Genomic DNA, 14,566 nt, shown 5'->3' on the forward strand with positions numbered 1-14,566 from the left:
TGTCTGTCGTGAGAGCGTGTCTGTCGTGAGCGCGTGTCTGTCGTGAGCGCGTGTCTGTCGTGAGCGCGTGTCTGTCGTGAGGGCGTGTCTGTCGTGAGGGCGTGTCTGTCGTGAGCGCGTGTCTGTCGTGAGGGCGTGTCTGTCGTGAGAGCGTGTCTGTCGTGAGCGTGTCTGTCGTGAGGGCGTGTCTGTCGTGAGGGCGTGTCTGTCGTGAGCGCGTGTCTGTCGTGAGCGTGTCTGTCGTGAGCGTGTCTGTCGTGAGCGTGTGTCTGTCGTGAGCGCGTGTCTGTCGTGAGGGCGTGTCTGTCGTGAGCGCGTGTCTGTCGTGAGAGCGTGTCTGTCGTGAGCGCGTGTCTGTCGTGAGCGCGTGTCTGTCGTGAGCGCGTGTCTGTCGTGAGGGCGTGTCTGTCGTGAGCGCGTGTCTGTCGTGAGAGCGTGTCTGTCGTGAGGGCGTGTCTGTCGTGAGGGCGTGTCTGTCGTGAGGGCGTGTCTGTCGTGAGCGCGTGTCTGTCGTGAGCGCGTGTCTGTCGTGAGCGCGTGTCTGTCGTGAGGGCGTGTCTGTCGCGAGCGCGTGTCTGTCGTGAGCGCGTGTCTGTCGTGAGCGAGCGCGTCTGTCGTGAGAGCGTGTCTGTCGTGCGCGTGTCTGTCGTGAGCGCGTGTCTGTCGTGAGCGCGTGTCTGTCGTGAGGGCGTGTCTGTCGTGAGGGCGTGTCTGTCGTGAGCGCGTGTCTGTCGTGAGCGCGTGTCTGTCGTGAGCGCGTGTCTGTCGTGAGCGCGTGTCTGTCGTGAGCGCGTGTCTGTCGTGAGCGCGTGTCTGTCGTGAGCGCGTGTCTGTCGTGAGGGCGTGTCTGTCGTGAGGGCGTGTCTGTCGTGAGGGCGTGTCTGTCGTGAGCGCGTGTCTGTCGTGAGCGCGTGTCTGTCGTGAGCGCGTGTCTGTCGTGAGCGTGTCTGTCGTGAGGGCGTGTCTGTCGTGAGGGCGTGTCTGTCGTGAGCGCGTGTCTGTCGTGAGCGCGTGTCTGTCGTGAGCGTGTCTGTCGTGAGAGCGTGTCTGTCGTGAGCGCGTGTCTGTCGTGAGGGCGTGTCTGTCGTGAGGGCGTGTCTGTCGTGAGAGCGTGTCTGTCGTGCGCGTGTCTGTCGTGAGCGCGTGTCTGTCGTGAGCGCGTGTCTGTCGTGAGCGCGTGTCTGTCGTGAGCGCGTGTCTGTCGTGAGCGCGTGTCTGTCGTGAGCGCGTGTCTGTCGTGAGCGCGTGTCTGTCGTGAGAGCGTGTCTGTCGTGAGGGCGTGTCTGTCGTGAGCGCGTGTCTGTCGTGAGCGCGTGTCTGTCGTGAGAGCGTGTCTGTCGTGAGGGCGTGTCTGTCGTGAGCGCGTGTCTGTCGTGAGCGAGCGCGTGTCTGTCGTGAGCGCGTGTCTGTCGTGAGCGCGTGTCTGTCGTGAGCGTGTCTGTCGTGAGCGCGTGTCTGTCGTGAGCGCGTGTCTGTCGTGAGCGCGTGTCTGTCGTGAGCGCGTGTCTGTCGTGAGCGCGTGTCTGTCGTGAGCGTGTCTGTCGTGAGCGCGTGTCTGTCGTGAGCGCGTGTCTGTCGTGAGGGCGTGTCTGTCGTGAGGGCGTGTCTGTCGTGAGCGCGTGTCTGTCGTGAGCGTGTCTGTCGTGAGCGCGTGTCTGTCGTGAGCGCGTGTCTGTCGTGAGCGCGTGTCTGTCGTGAGCGCGTGTCTGTCGTGAGCGCGTGTCTGTCGTGAGAGCGTGTCTGTCGTGAGGGCGTGTCTGTCGTGAGCGCGTGTCTGTCGTGAGCGCGTGTCTGTCGTGAGAGCGTGTCTGTCGTGAGGGCGTGTCTGTCGTGAGCGCGTGTCTGTCGTGAGCGAGCGCGTGTCTGTCGTGAGCGCGTGTCTGTCGTGAGCGCGTGTCTGTCGTGAGCGTGTCTGTCGTGAGCGCGTGTCTGTCGTGAGGGCGTGTCTGTCGTGAGCGCGTGTCTGTCGTGAGCGCGTGTCTGTCGTGAGCGCGTGTCTGTCGTGAGGGCGTGTCTGTCGTGAGGGCGTGTCTGTCGTGAGCGTGTCTGTCGTGAGGGCGTGTCTGTCGTGAGCGCGTGTCTGTCGTGAGCGCGTGTCTGTCGTGAGCGAGCGCGTGTCTGTCGTGAGCGCGTGTCTGTCGTGAGCGCGTGTCTGTCGTGAGCGCGTGTCTGTCGTGAGCGCGTGTCTGTCGTGAGCGCGTGTCTGTCGTGAGCGCGTGTCTGTCGTGAGGGCGTGTCTGTCGTGAGGGCGTGTCTGTCGTGAGCGCGTGTCTGTCGTGAGCGCGTGTCTGTCGTGAGCGTGTCTGTCGTGAGCGTGTCTGTCGTGAGCGTGTCTGTCGTGAGCGCGTGTCTGTCGTGAGCGCGTGTCTGTCGTGAGCGCGTGTCTGTCGTGAGCGCGTGTCTGTCGTGAGCGCGTGTCTGTCGTGAGCGCGTGTCTGTCGTGAGCGCGTGTCTGTCGTGAGCGCGTGTCTGTCGTGAGCGCGTGTCTGTCGTGAGGGCGTGTCTGTCGTGAGGGCGTGTCTGTCGTGAGCGCGTGTCTGTCGTGAGCGAGCGCGTGTCTGTCTGAGTAGCTCTGTCTCTCTTGCAGGCACCTGGCGGAGTCTTCGGAGGCCGACACAGCAGTATTCCAGGTTCAGGGCGTGGCCGTGGGGCAGACCTCTCTCTCCGCCGAGCTGCTGGACCGGAGGGGGAGAGTCCTGTCTGCCCCGCAGCCAATGGAGGTAGGGCTCTGCCCCTAACCCGCCCCAGTCTGTGAGGGGTTTCTGGGTACTGTAGTGTGAGAAGGGATTCTGGGTTCTGTAGTGTGTGTGAAAGGGGATTCTGGGTACTCTAGTGTGCTTGAGGGGATTCTGGGTACTGTAGTGTGCGTGAGGGGATTATGGGTACTGTTGTGTATGTGAGGGGATTATGGGTACTGTAGTGTGAGGGGATTCTGGGTACTGTAGTGTGTGACGAGTGGGCGTGGTCTCGTGTGTGTGTGTGGGAGGGGATTCTGGGTACTGTAGTGTATGTGACGAGTGGGCGGGGTCTCGTGTGTGAGGGGATTCTGGGTACTGTAGTGTTTTTGACGAGTGGGCGGCGTCTCACGTGTGTGTGAGGGGATTCTGGGTACTGTAGTGTATGTGACGAGTGGGCGGGGTCTCACTGCTGTTCCTGTTTCCAGGTGTTTCCCCCCTTCAGGCTGCTCCCCCGGAGGCTGTGTGTGATCATAGGAGCCACGATGCAGGTGAGTGTGTGAGTGTGTGAGTGTGTGAGTGTGTGAGTGTGTGAGTGTGTGAGTGTGTGAGTGTGTGAGTGTGTGAGTGTGAGACAACTGTACTTGACTCTGGGTGAGTGTGTGCTGAGAGATGATGATTGTGATTGTAAATATCAGGTCATGTGACTCTAATAGATTACTTCAGAGGGGGGGCCTCCTCAGTCCAGCATCCTGTTCTCTATCGCTGGGGGCGACGTGGCGTCGGTGGACCGGCTGGGTCATGTGAGGGGAATCACCGTGGGCAACGTTACAGTGACGGGCTGGGTGCAGGCACTGGACCTGGAGAGCGGGAAGCAGGTGGCGGTTTCCCAGGTAACCGGTCTGCAGTCTGCATCACTGAGCTCACACTCATTCACACCTGGAGCATCGCTGTGACCACTGGCCCCCGAAGTACACCGATTACTGTGACAGACTGAGAGTCATGTTTGGATGTTTTTCTGTGGATACAAACTTGCATTCTTCTAAGTACTCTGTGAATTGATGTCTAGGATTGTGCATCTGTTTTCTCTCTCTCTCTCTCTCTCTCTCTCTCTCTCTCTCTCTCTCTCTCTCTCTCTCTCTCTCTCTCTCTCTCTCTCTCTCAGGATCAGGTGGAAGTGGAAGTTGTGCAGTTGACTGGGATCAGAATCCGAGCGCCGATCACCAGGATGCAGACGGGGACACAGGTAATTCATCCTGTGTGTGTGCCTGTGTTCATCTCTGTGCTGCAGGTGTGTGTGCCTGTGTTCATCTCTGTGCTGCAGGTGTGTGTGCCTGTGTTCATCTCTGTGCTGCAGGTGTGTGTGCCTGTGTTCATCTCTGTGCTGCAGGTGTGTGTGCCTGTGTTCATCTCTGTGCTGCAGGTGTGTGTGCCTGTGTTCATCTCTGTGCTGCAGGTGTGTGTGCCTGTGTTCATCTCTGTGCTGCAGGTGTGTGTGCCTGTGTTCATCTCTGTGCTGCAGGTGTGTGTGACTGTGTTCATCTCTGTGCTGCAGGTGTGTGTGCCTGTGTTCATCTCTGTGCTGCAGGTGTGTGTGCCTGTGTTCATCTCTGTGCTGCAGGTGTGTGTGCCTGTGTTCATCTCTGTGCTGCAGGTGTGTGTGCCTGTGTTCATCTCTGTGCTGCAGGTGTGTGTGCCTGTGTTCATCTCTGTGCTGCAGGTGTATGTGTCTGTATGTGACTGTGTTCATCTCTGTGCTGCAGATGGCTGTGTATTTGACTGTGTTCATCTCTGTGCTGTAGATGGATGTGTATTTGACTGTGTTCATCTCTGTGCTGTAGATGGCTGTGTGTTTGACTGTGTTCATCTCTGTTCTGCAGATGGCTGTGTATTTGACTGTGTTCATCTCTGTGCTGTAGATGGCTGTGTATTTGACTGTGTTCATCTCTGTGCTGCAGATGGCTGTGTATGTGACTGTGTTCATCTCTGTTCTGCAGGTGTATGTGCCTGTGTATGTGACTGTTCATCTCTCTGCTGCAGATGCCTGTGTATGCGATTCATCTCTGTGCTGTAGATGGCTGTGTATGTGACTGTGTTCATCTCTGTGCTGCAGATGCCTGTGTATGTGATGGGGATGAGCAGCAGCCAGACGCCCTTTTCCTTTGGCTCTGCGCTGCCAGGGCTGAGCTTCCATTGGACCGTCATAAAGCGGGACGTCCTGGAGCTACACACACGCCACTCTGAGGTGCCCGTCTCCCCACTGACGGTTCTGTCATGTAAAACCCTCTTCAGTGAAGTCATGCTTCTGATATGTTCATTTCAACAAACATGTTTTCAACAAACAGATTGCCTGTTGGCATGCCTCTGTGTAACTCTGTAACCTCTCTGCGCCTTTGTAACTCTGTAACCTCTCCTGCAGCTCTGTGTGAGCGCAGTTCTGTGTTAGCGCAGCTGTGTTAGCGCAGCTCTGTGTGAGCGTAGCTCTGTTTTAGCGTAGCTCTGTTTAAGCGTAGCTCTGTGTGAGCACAGCTGTGTGTGAGCGTAGCTCTGTGTTAGCATAGCTCTGTTTAAGCGTAGCTCTGTGAGCGCAGCTCTGTGTGAGCGTAGCTCTGTGTGAGCGTAGCTCTGTGTTAGCGTAGCTCTGTTTAAGCGTAGCTCTGTGTGAGCGCAGCTGTGTGTGAGCGTAGCTCTGTGTTAGCGTAGCTCTGTTTAAGCGTAGCTCTGTGTGAGCGCAGCTCTGTGTGAGCGTAGCTCTGTGTTAGCGTAGCTCTGTTTAAGCGTAGCTCTGTTTAAGCGTAGCTCGGTGTTAGCGTAGATCTGTTTAAGCGCAGCTCTGTGTTAGCGTAGCTCTGTGTGAGCGTAGCTCTGTGTGAGTGCAGCTGTGTGAGCGTAGCTCTGTGTTAGCGTAGCTCTGTGTTAGCGTAGCTCTGTGTGAGCGCAGCTCTGTGTTAGCATAGCTCTGTGTTAGCGTAGCTCTGTGTGAGCGCAGCTCTGTGTTCGCGTAGCTCTGTGTTAGCATAGCTCTGTGTTAGCGTAGCTCTGTGTGAGCGCAGCTCTGTGTTAGCGTAGCTCTGTGTGAGCGCAGCTCTGTGTTTGTCCTGCAGGCGTTGGTGCAGCTGCAGCCGGAGCACAGCTTTGCAATGAGCGTGCACGGCCGGGCGAAGGGCCGCACCAGCCTGAAGGTGACGGTCAGAGCCTCAGACCCCCAGGCCGGACACCTGGCGGGGAACGCAGCCGAGCTTTCTGATGAGATACAGGTCCAGGTACGGAGAGCAGCGCTGCTGTTCTACACAGGTGTCTGTGTGTTGGGTGCAGGTGTGTGTGTGGTGTGCAGGTGTGTGATATGTTTTGTTGTGTGCAGGTGTACGACAGACTGCACTTACTGAATCCAAAAGTGGAGCTGGAGGATATCCGGATGTCCCCAAACTCTGTACTCAAGCTGCGGACTAACAGGTACAGTTAACAGGATTTGTGCGATTCTGAGTAGGTTTCACGCCACAGATGTAAAGAGTGTATAAAATAACTTTTGGGAAGTTTGGGTTGTCACTGAGTCCTGTACATCCTGTCCTTGTCTCTATTCTGAGTGAAGGCAATGGCCTGTACTTCCTGTTGGGATAGCACGGAGCCCTCTACTTCCTGTTGGGTAATGACAGAGCCCTGTACTTCCTGTTGGGATAGCACAGAGCCCTGTACTTCCTGTTGGGATAGCACAGAGCCCTGTACTTCCTGTTGGGATAGCACGGAGCCATGTACTTCCTGTTGGGATAGCACAGAGCCCTGTACTTCCTGTTGGGATAGCACAGAGCCCTGTACTTCCTGTTGGGATAGCACAGAGCCCTGTACTTCCTGTTGGGATAGCACAGAGCCCTGTACCTCCTGTTGGGTAATGACAGAGCCCTGTACTCCCTGTTGGGATAGCACAGAGCCCTGTACCTCCTGTTGGGTAATGACAGAGCCCTGTACCTCCTGTTGGGTAATGACAGAGCCCTGTACTCCCTGTTGGGTAATGACAGAGCCCTGTACTCCCTGTTGCAGGGATGGGGTGGCCCGGCTGTCGTACCTGGTGCTGGAGTGTCCTGATAAAGGGGCCCTGGTGCAGGTGGATGAAGCTGGTCTCCTGTCATCTGGCTCTCTCACTGGCTCCGCCTCCCTACTGGTCACTTCTCAGGAGCCGTTTGGCATCAATCAGACCGTCATCGCTGCTGTGAAGGTGTGTGTGCCTGACTCGCTGTGTGAAGCTGTGTGTGCCTGACTCGCTGTGTGAAGCTGTGTGTGCCTGACTCACTGTGTGAAGCTGTGTGTGCCTGACTCGCTGTGTGAAGGTGTGTGTCCCTGACTCGCTGTGTGTGCCTGACTCGCTGTCAGTTTCTGAAGGTGTGTGTGCCTGACTCAGTGTCTGAAGGTGTCTGTGCCTGACTCAGTGTCTGAAGGTGTGTGCCTGACTCCGTGTCTGAAGGTGTGTGCCTGACTCCGTGTCTGAAGGTGTGTGTGCCTGACTCCGTGTCTGAAGGTGTGTGCCTGACTCCGTGTCTGAAGGTGTGTGTGCCTGACTCCCTGTCTGAAGGTGTGTGTGCCTGACTCCGTGTCTGAAGGTGTGTGTGCCTGACTCCGTGTCTGAAGGTGTGTGTGCCTGACTCCGTGTCTGAAGGTGTGTGTGCCTGACTCCGTGTCTGAAGGTGTGTGTGCCTGACTCAGTGTCTGAAGGTGTGTGTGCCTGACTCCGTGTCTGAAGGTGTGTGTGCCTGACTCCGTGTCTGAAGGTGTGTGTGCCTGACTCCGTGTCTGAAGGTGTGTGTGCCTGACTCAGTGTCTGAAGGTGTGTGCCTGACTCCCTGTCTGAAGGTGTGTGTGCCTGACTCCCTGTCTGAAGGTGTGTGTGCCTGACTCCGTGTCTGAAGGTGTGTGTGCCTGACTCCGTGTCTGAAGGTGTGTGTGCCTGACTCAGTGTCTGAAGGTGTGTGTGCCTGACTCAGTGTCTGAAGGTGTGTGTGCCTGACTCCGTGTCTGAAGGTGTGTGTGCCTGACTCCGTGTCTGAAGGTGTGTGTGCCTGACTCCGTGTCTGAAGGTGTGTGTGCCTGACTCAGTGTCTGAAGGTGTGTGCCTGACTCCGTGTCTGAAGGTGTGTGTGCCTGACTCCGTGTCTGAAGGTGTGTGTGCCTGACTCCGTGTCTGAAGGTGTGTGTGCCTGACTCCGTGTCTGAAGGTGTGTGTGCCTGACTCCGTGTCTGAAGGTGTGTGTGCCTGACTCGCTGTGTGAAGGTGTGTGTCCCTGACTCGCTGTGTGTGAAGGTGTCTGTGCCTGACTCTGTCTGAAGGTGTGTGTGCCTGACTCCGTGTCTGAAGGTGTGTGTGCCTGACTCCGTGTCTGAAGGTGTGTGTGCCTGACTCAGTCTGTGAAGGTGTGTGTGCCTGACTCAGTGTCTGAAGGTGTCTGTGCCTGACTCAGTGTCTGAAGGTGTGTGTGCCTGACTCAGTGTCTGAAGGTGTGTGTGCCTGACTCAGTGTCTGAAGGTGTGTGTGCCTGACTCAGTCTGTGAAGGTGTGTCTCCCTGCTCCGTGTCTGCTTATAGAGTGGGGATATCACAGAGCGCTCTTACAGAAAGGGACTTTCACATCATGAAATGCAACAATGAGAACATTGCAGTGCAGGGTGTGTATGTGTGATTGGACAGGCGTGCCTGCTGTGTGATTGGACAGGCGTGCCTGCTGTGTGATTGGATAGGCGTGCCTGCTGTGTGATTGGACAGGCGTGCCTGCTGTGTGATTGGATAGGCGTGCCTGCTGTGTGATTGGACAGGCGTGCCTGCTGTGTGATTGGACAGGCGTGCCTGCTGTGTGATTGGACAGGCGTGCCTGCTGTGTGATTGGACAGGCGTGCCTGCTGTGTGATTGGACAGGCGTGCCTGCTGTGTGATTGGACAGGCGTGCCTGCTGTGTGATTGGACAGGTGTGCTCTTCCAGGTGGTTCCGGTGGCGTATGTGCGGTTCAGCACCAGCCCGGTTCTGCACGCGGCTAACCGGGAGACGCTCATCGCCGTTCCCCTGGGAACCGTGCTCACGTTCCGCGTGTTCTGCCACGATGCCAGCGGCCATGTTCTTCAGGCCCACAACGCCGCTCTCCGGTTCTCCACCAACAGGTAGAACATGAGAACGTCTGCATCGGACACCTTCGTAAAGACCATCAAACCCTTTACAGTGATCACATTTACATTTACATTTACATTTTTGTCATTTGGCAGACGCTTTTAATCCAAAGCGACTTACAAGTGCATAGGTTCTACCCCAAGTCAAAGCATCACATCCATAACTAGGATGGCATGGAATGCTGTTCTAAACATATAGTTGTCATCATAAGTGCAATATTATTATTATTATTATTATTTTTTGGGTAGGCAAGGAGGATAGGGATATCAGAAAGGGGGGGGCGGGGGAGATCAGGAGGGAGGACTAAGGTAGAGTTTGAGGTGATCACACCTTCATAAAGTCCATCAAACAGTTCCTCAGTAAAATGGTGGACCATACTTTCAGAGATATTTGGCTCTTAGTGTAATTAAAAAAAAAAAAAAAAAAAATTAGTTGTAAATGAGTCATCTGAATACTTTCCCACTGTGTAAAGATAAACACGTTACTAATAACATTAGCTGAAATATGACCCACAGAATATTCAGTTTATTTGCACATTTATACCTGCCTGGAAACCTGTCTCAGAATTGTCACCCGAAGCCCTACTTCCCTCCCTGTAGCACATTACTCAGAATGCAGAGCGAGCTTGGGTTAATGTTGGGTTAGAGTTGGGTTAATGTTGGGTTAGAGTTGGGTTAGCATTCGGTTCTGGTTATGTTAGGGCTCTCGGATGCAGACATGTATGTACAGTGGGCTGATTTGGATGGGTTAGTGGCTTTGCCGCTGTAGGTTTGAGGTTGTGATGCATTTCCTGTTCCTGTTCAGGGATGACCTGGTTCTGATTGGCCGGGGGCCTGATAACTCCACTCTGACGGTTCGGACGGTGAGCGTGGGCGTCACCCTGCTGGGCGTGTGGGACGCAGACCAAGTGGGTGTGGCCGACTTCCTGTCTCTGCCCGTGCAGCACGCCGTCCTGCCCAGCGAGGCACAGAGCCTGGTGGTGGGTGATGTCATCTGCTTCAGCACCCTGCTGGGCAGTCCGGTGGAAGGTGGGTGACATGGTGGTTTAAGTGCAGGCCGTAAAGTGGTTGGGTGGTATAGGTGGGGACCGACTGTAAGGTGATTGGTTGGGGTGTGTACAAGCTGTAAGGTTATTGGTTGGGGCGGGTAGAGGCTGTAAGGTGATTGGCTGGGTGGGTACAGGCTGTAAGGTGATTGGTTGGGGTGGGTACAGGCTGTAAAGTGATTGGCTGGCTGGGTACAGGCTGTAAGGTGATTGGTCAGGCGGGTGCTATAAGGTAGCTGTGTTCTCAGGGCTCACAGGCACTTGGAGTTCCTCTGGGGGCGGAGTCCTGCAGCTGGACGCTGGGACGGGTGTGGCTGTGGCCCGGGACGCGGGCTCCGTCACCGTGTTCTACGAGATCCCCGGACAGCAGAAGACCTACAGAGAGGCCAGTTTCACACAAGCCCTTAAAGACACCTCACCGATACTCATGAATAGGACATTAGTTATGCTCATTTGGATATTTCATGTAAAATACAGTGCAGTCTTTGGACAGTGACACGTTTCTTTGTTGTTTAGGCTGTATTTTAATTGAAACAATGAATATCGGGTTAGATTGGGCAATCTGTGTAGGAATGACATACTTTTTATATGCAATCCCCCTATTTTAGGGGATTGCAATTGTGCTGTAATTGGACAGTTGGCTTCTTATCCGTTTCTGACTGGTCAGGTATATTAAATCGCTTCCTTAGTGCTGGTATGAGATATTTCAGTATCCAGTCTTTATTGTAGGCTTTGTGTTGCCTTTGGAGTCTCTTCCCCCAGTCTGCCCCAGTCTGCCCCAGTCTGCCCCAGTCTGCCCCAGTCTGCCCCAGTCTGCCCCAGTCTGCCCCAGTCTGCCCCAGTCTGCCCCAGTCTGCCCCAGTCTGCCCCAGTCTGCCCCAGTCTGCCCCAGTCTGCCCCAGTCTGCCCCCAAGGCACTCGTCCTGCTCTTTTGCACGAGTGATGGTAAACTCCTCGTTCAGGCTGCTCATGGGTTTCAGTAAGAGCTGTGCTGCTCAGGCCATGGCAGGCCGACCTGGCCCTCCTCTCAAACAATGGCAGGGGCCACAGGATCCGGGGGAGTATGCCATGTTGGTGAATCCGGGACTTGCATTTTCCTAGCAAACCTGACCTGTCCACCGCTGACAGTTGTTGCTGTGCTTGATGGATGGAGATACTGATGCTATCAAAGGTCTTACTGAGACCCTTGATGGGTTTCTCAGCGACCGTGTGAATTTGGGTACCTTCCAGAGAGAAGCAGAACCGGTCCATTAATTACATTCCATTACATTATATTATTGGCATTTGGCAGACGCTCTTATCCAGAGCGACGTACAGTTGATTAGACTAAGCAGGAGACAATCCTCCCCTGGAGCGATTCAGGTTTAAGGGCCTTGCTCAAGGACCCAACGGGTGCGAGGATCTTATTGTGGCTATACCGGGATTAGAACCACTGACCTTGCGTGTCCCAGTCATTTACCTTAACCACTACGCTACAGGCCACCCTGTCCGTCACCTTCCCTCCCTTCGGTAGCAGCGACCTGGATTTAGCAGGGCTCAAGCACGTCCTAGCCCAAGTGAGACGTCTCTCCAAGCTCTGGAGGACCCATCTGCACCTCAGCATTGATGCTGTTGGTACTGTGAGGTCTTCCATAAAGGTGGACTTGTTCAAAGGGCCTCTACACTCTGATTTGGCCGATATGTTTATGGAGGGTCACTGAGATGGTGCATAAGCGATGATCCCCTTCCTCTGAAATGGTTAAAATAGTCCAGAATGCAGTCTGTGACCCTATCTGGGACATGCGGGCGCTCTAGTGTTATTTTCACCAGCTTGTAGGGACAATTTGTAAGGTCAGTTTGTACACATTTGTAAGGTCTAGCCACGGCACTCATGTATGCTCCAGACATCCTGCCACTCCTGGGATTTAGTCCTTCTGCACAGTGGTGTCAATGTAAATGGTAAATGTACTGATTCTTCAGGAGGTACTCAGTCAGACGTTGGACGTTCGATACTGAAGAATGTCCATTGTTGGCCTTCCCTCCCTCCCCCCTCCTCCAGATAACCCTCGGGTCTTGCCCTCGGGTGGCCTTGACAACCTGTTGGGTCTCCTTTCACCTTGGCGGCTGGATGGCTCAATTGAGTGGGTGGTTCAGTCAGGGCTCTACCTTCCCCTAGGCCTCCCTCAGGTGCAGCTCTGCAGGTTCCACAGGGATAGTGGTCTTACACTGTCGGTGTTAGGGGGATAGTGGTCTTACACTGTCGGTGTTACGGGGGATTGTGGTCCATCTCCTTTTGGGTGAGAGCGAGGTGGCTGGTGCCTTTCTGGCTTCTTCCTGAGGATGCTCCGGAGTTGTGCTCATGCATTCCTCTTTTCCGCCTGCCTCATGGGCCTCAGCGGCAGTTTGCGATCATTGCTTTGCTGTGGAATGAAGCGCCGTCCAATGTATTTGGAGGCATTTGATTGAAAATTTGCAGATAATACCTTCTGTACCATTTAGTGATTGACAGCTACATTATCAATGAAGTCAAGTGAGCCAGCACCTGTGGAAGCCACACATGCCCAAACTATAACACCCCCACCACTGTGTTTCACAGTTCCTTTTAGCCTCCACATTTTGCTCTTGCCATCACCCTGATACATAAGTCGATCTTGGTCTCATCTGTCCACATAACCCTTTTCCAGAGCTCTGCAGGCTGTTTAGGTATTGCTTAACAAACTGTAACCTGGCCATCCTGTTTTTGCATTTCATTAGTGGTTTGCCTCTGGTCGTGTTGCCTGTGTGGATCTGTTTGAGAAGGCTTCTGTGGGCAGTTCAGTCACTGTCACATCCACGTCTGTCTGGAGAGTGTTTCTGATCTGACAGACCTGTGTTTGGGGCTTTGGGGGTTTGAGTGTGATGTTGCATTACATTACATTATTGGCATTTGGCAGACGCTCTTATCCAGAGCGACCTACAACAAAGATGTCACTGTGATGCCATTGGTTGTGATATCACTGATGTGTGCAGGTGGTTGTGGGTGTGATGTCACTGTGATGTCACTGTGCAGGTGGTTGTGGGTGTGATGTCACTGATGTTACTGTGTGCAGGTGGTTGTGGGTGTGATGTCGCTGTGATGTCACTGTGTGCAGGTGGTTGTGGGTGTGATGTCGCTGTGATGTCACTGTGTGCAGGTGGTTGTGGGTGTGATGTCGCTGTGATGTCACTGTGCAGGTGGTTGTGGGTGTGATGTCGCTGTGATGTCACTGTGTGCAGGTGGTTGTGGGTGTGATGTCGCTGTGATGTCACTGTGTGCAGGTGGTTGTGGGTGTGATGTCGCTGTGATGTCACTGTGTGCAGGTGGTTGTGGGTGTGATGTCGCTGTGATGTCACTGTGTGCAGGTGGTTGTGGGTGTGATGTCGCTGTGATGTCACTGTGTGCAGGTGGTTGTGGGTGTGATGTCGCTGTGATGTCACTGTGTGCAGGTGGTTGTGGGTGTGATGTCGCTGTGATGTCACTGTGTGCAGGTGGTTGTGGGTGTGATGTCACTGTGATGTCACTGTGTGCAGGTGGTTGTGGGCGTGGCACACCAGACCTCGGTAACGCCTCAGACTGCAGCGGTGACGGAGGGAAGTGAATCTCGTGTGCTGATCACCACCCGCCAACGCGGCCCCAACCTGATAGGTACCACACCCCTACCTCACACCTGGACACACACTTACCTGTACCACACCCTACCTGTGCCACACACTTACCTTTACCACATCCTACCTGTACCACACACTTACCTGTACCACACCCTACTTGTACCACACACTTACCTTTACCACACCCTACCTGTACCACACACTTACCTTTACCACACCCTACTTGTACCACACACTTACCATTACCACACCCTACCTGTACCACACACTTACCTTTACCACACCCTACCTGTACCACACACTTACCTTTACCACACCCTACCTGTACCACACGCTTACATGTATACTCCCTACCTTTACCACACCCTACCTGTACCACACACTTGCATGTACACTCCCTGCCTGTGCCCTGCTGTACACTCCCTGTCTGTGCCCTGCTGTACACTCCCTGCCTGTGCCCGGCCGTACACTCCCTGTCTGTGCCCTGCTGTACACTCCCTGTCTGTGCCACACACTGTACCCGGCTGTACACTCCCTGTGTGCCCGGCTGTACACTCCCTGTGTGCCCTGCTGTACACTCCCTGCCTGTGCCCGGCTGTACACTCCCTGTGTGCCCTGCTGTACACTCCCTGTCTGTGCCACACACTGTGCCCTGCTGTACACTCCCTGTGTGCCCTGCTGGACACTCCCTGTCTGCCCTGCTGTACACTCCCTGCCTGTGCCCTGCTGTACACTCCCTGTCTTTGCCCTGCTGTACACTCCCTGCGTGTTCTGTCTGTGCCCTGCTGTACACTCCCTGCGTGTCCTGTCTGTGCCCTGCTGTACACTCCCTGCGTGTCCTGTCTGTGCCCTGCTGTACACTCCCTGCGTGTTCTGTCTGTGCCCTGCTGTACACTCCCTGCGTGTTCTGTCTGTGCCCTGCTGTACACTCCCTGCGTGTTCTGTCTGTGCCCTGCTGTACACTCCCTGCGTGTCCTGTCTGTGCCCTGCTGTACACTCCCTGCGTATCCTGTCTGTGCCCTGCTGTACACTCCCTGCGTGTTCTGTCTGTGCCCTGCTGTACACTCCCTGCGTGTTCTGTCTGTGCCCTGCTGT

At 55.0% G+C, this 14,566-nt stretch overlaps 1 protein-coding gene across 1 annotated transcript in view; it reads left to right on the top strand.

Annotated features, from left to right (window-relative positions):
- Positions 1-14,566, top strand: part of nup210 (nucleoporin 210) — a 49,638-nt gene that overhangs the window by 26,642 nt on the left and 8,430 nt on the right. Inside the window, exons 23-34 of the mRNA XM_061258907.1 lie at positions 2,588-2,720; positions 3,164-3,226; positions 3,392-3,568; positions 3,841-3,921; positions 4,789-4,920; positions 5,780-5,938; positions 6,037-6,128; positions 6,711-6,885; positions 8,638-8,813; positions 9,625-9,848; positions 10,114-10,250; positions 13,394-13,508. Of these exons, the coding sequence (XP_061114891.1) occupies positions 2,588-2,720; positions 3,164-3,226; positions 3,392-3,568; positions 3,841-3,921; positions 4,789-4,920; positions 5,780-5,938; positions 6,037-6,128; positions 6,711-6,885; positions 8,638-8,813; positions 9,625-9,848; positions 10,114-10,250; positions 13,394-13,508 (1,664 nt within the window). The remainder of the gene's footprint in view (positions 1-2,587; positions 2,721-3,163; positions 3,227-3,391; positions 3,569-3,840; positions 3,922-4,788; positions 4,921-5,779; positions 5,939-6,036; positions 6,129-6,710; positions 6,886-8,637; positions 8,814-9,624; positions 9,849-10,113; positions 10,251-13,393; positions 13,509-14,566) is intronic.

The sequence above is a fragment of the Conger conger genome, chromosome 10 (genome assembly GCF_963514075.1).
Source record: "Conger conger chromosome 10, fConCon1.1, whole genome shotgun sequence".
Classification (NCBI taxonomy): domain Eukaryota; kingdom Metazoa; phylum Chordata; class Actinopteri; order Anguilliformes; family Congridae; genus Conger; species Conger conger.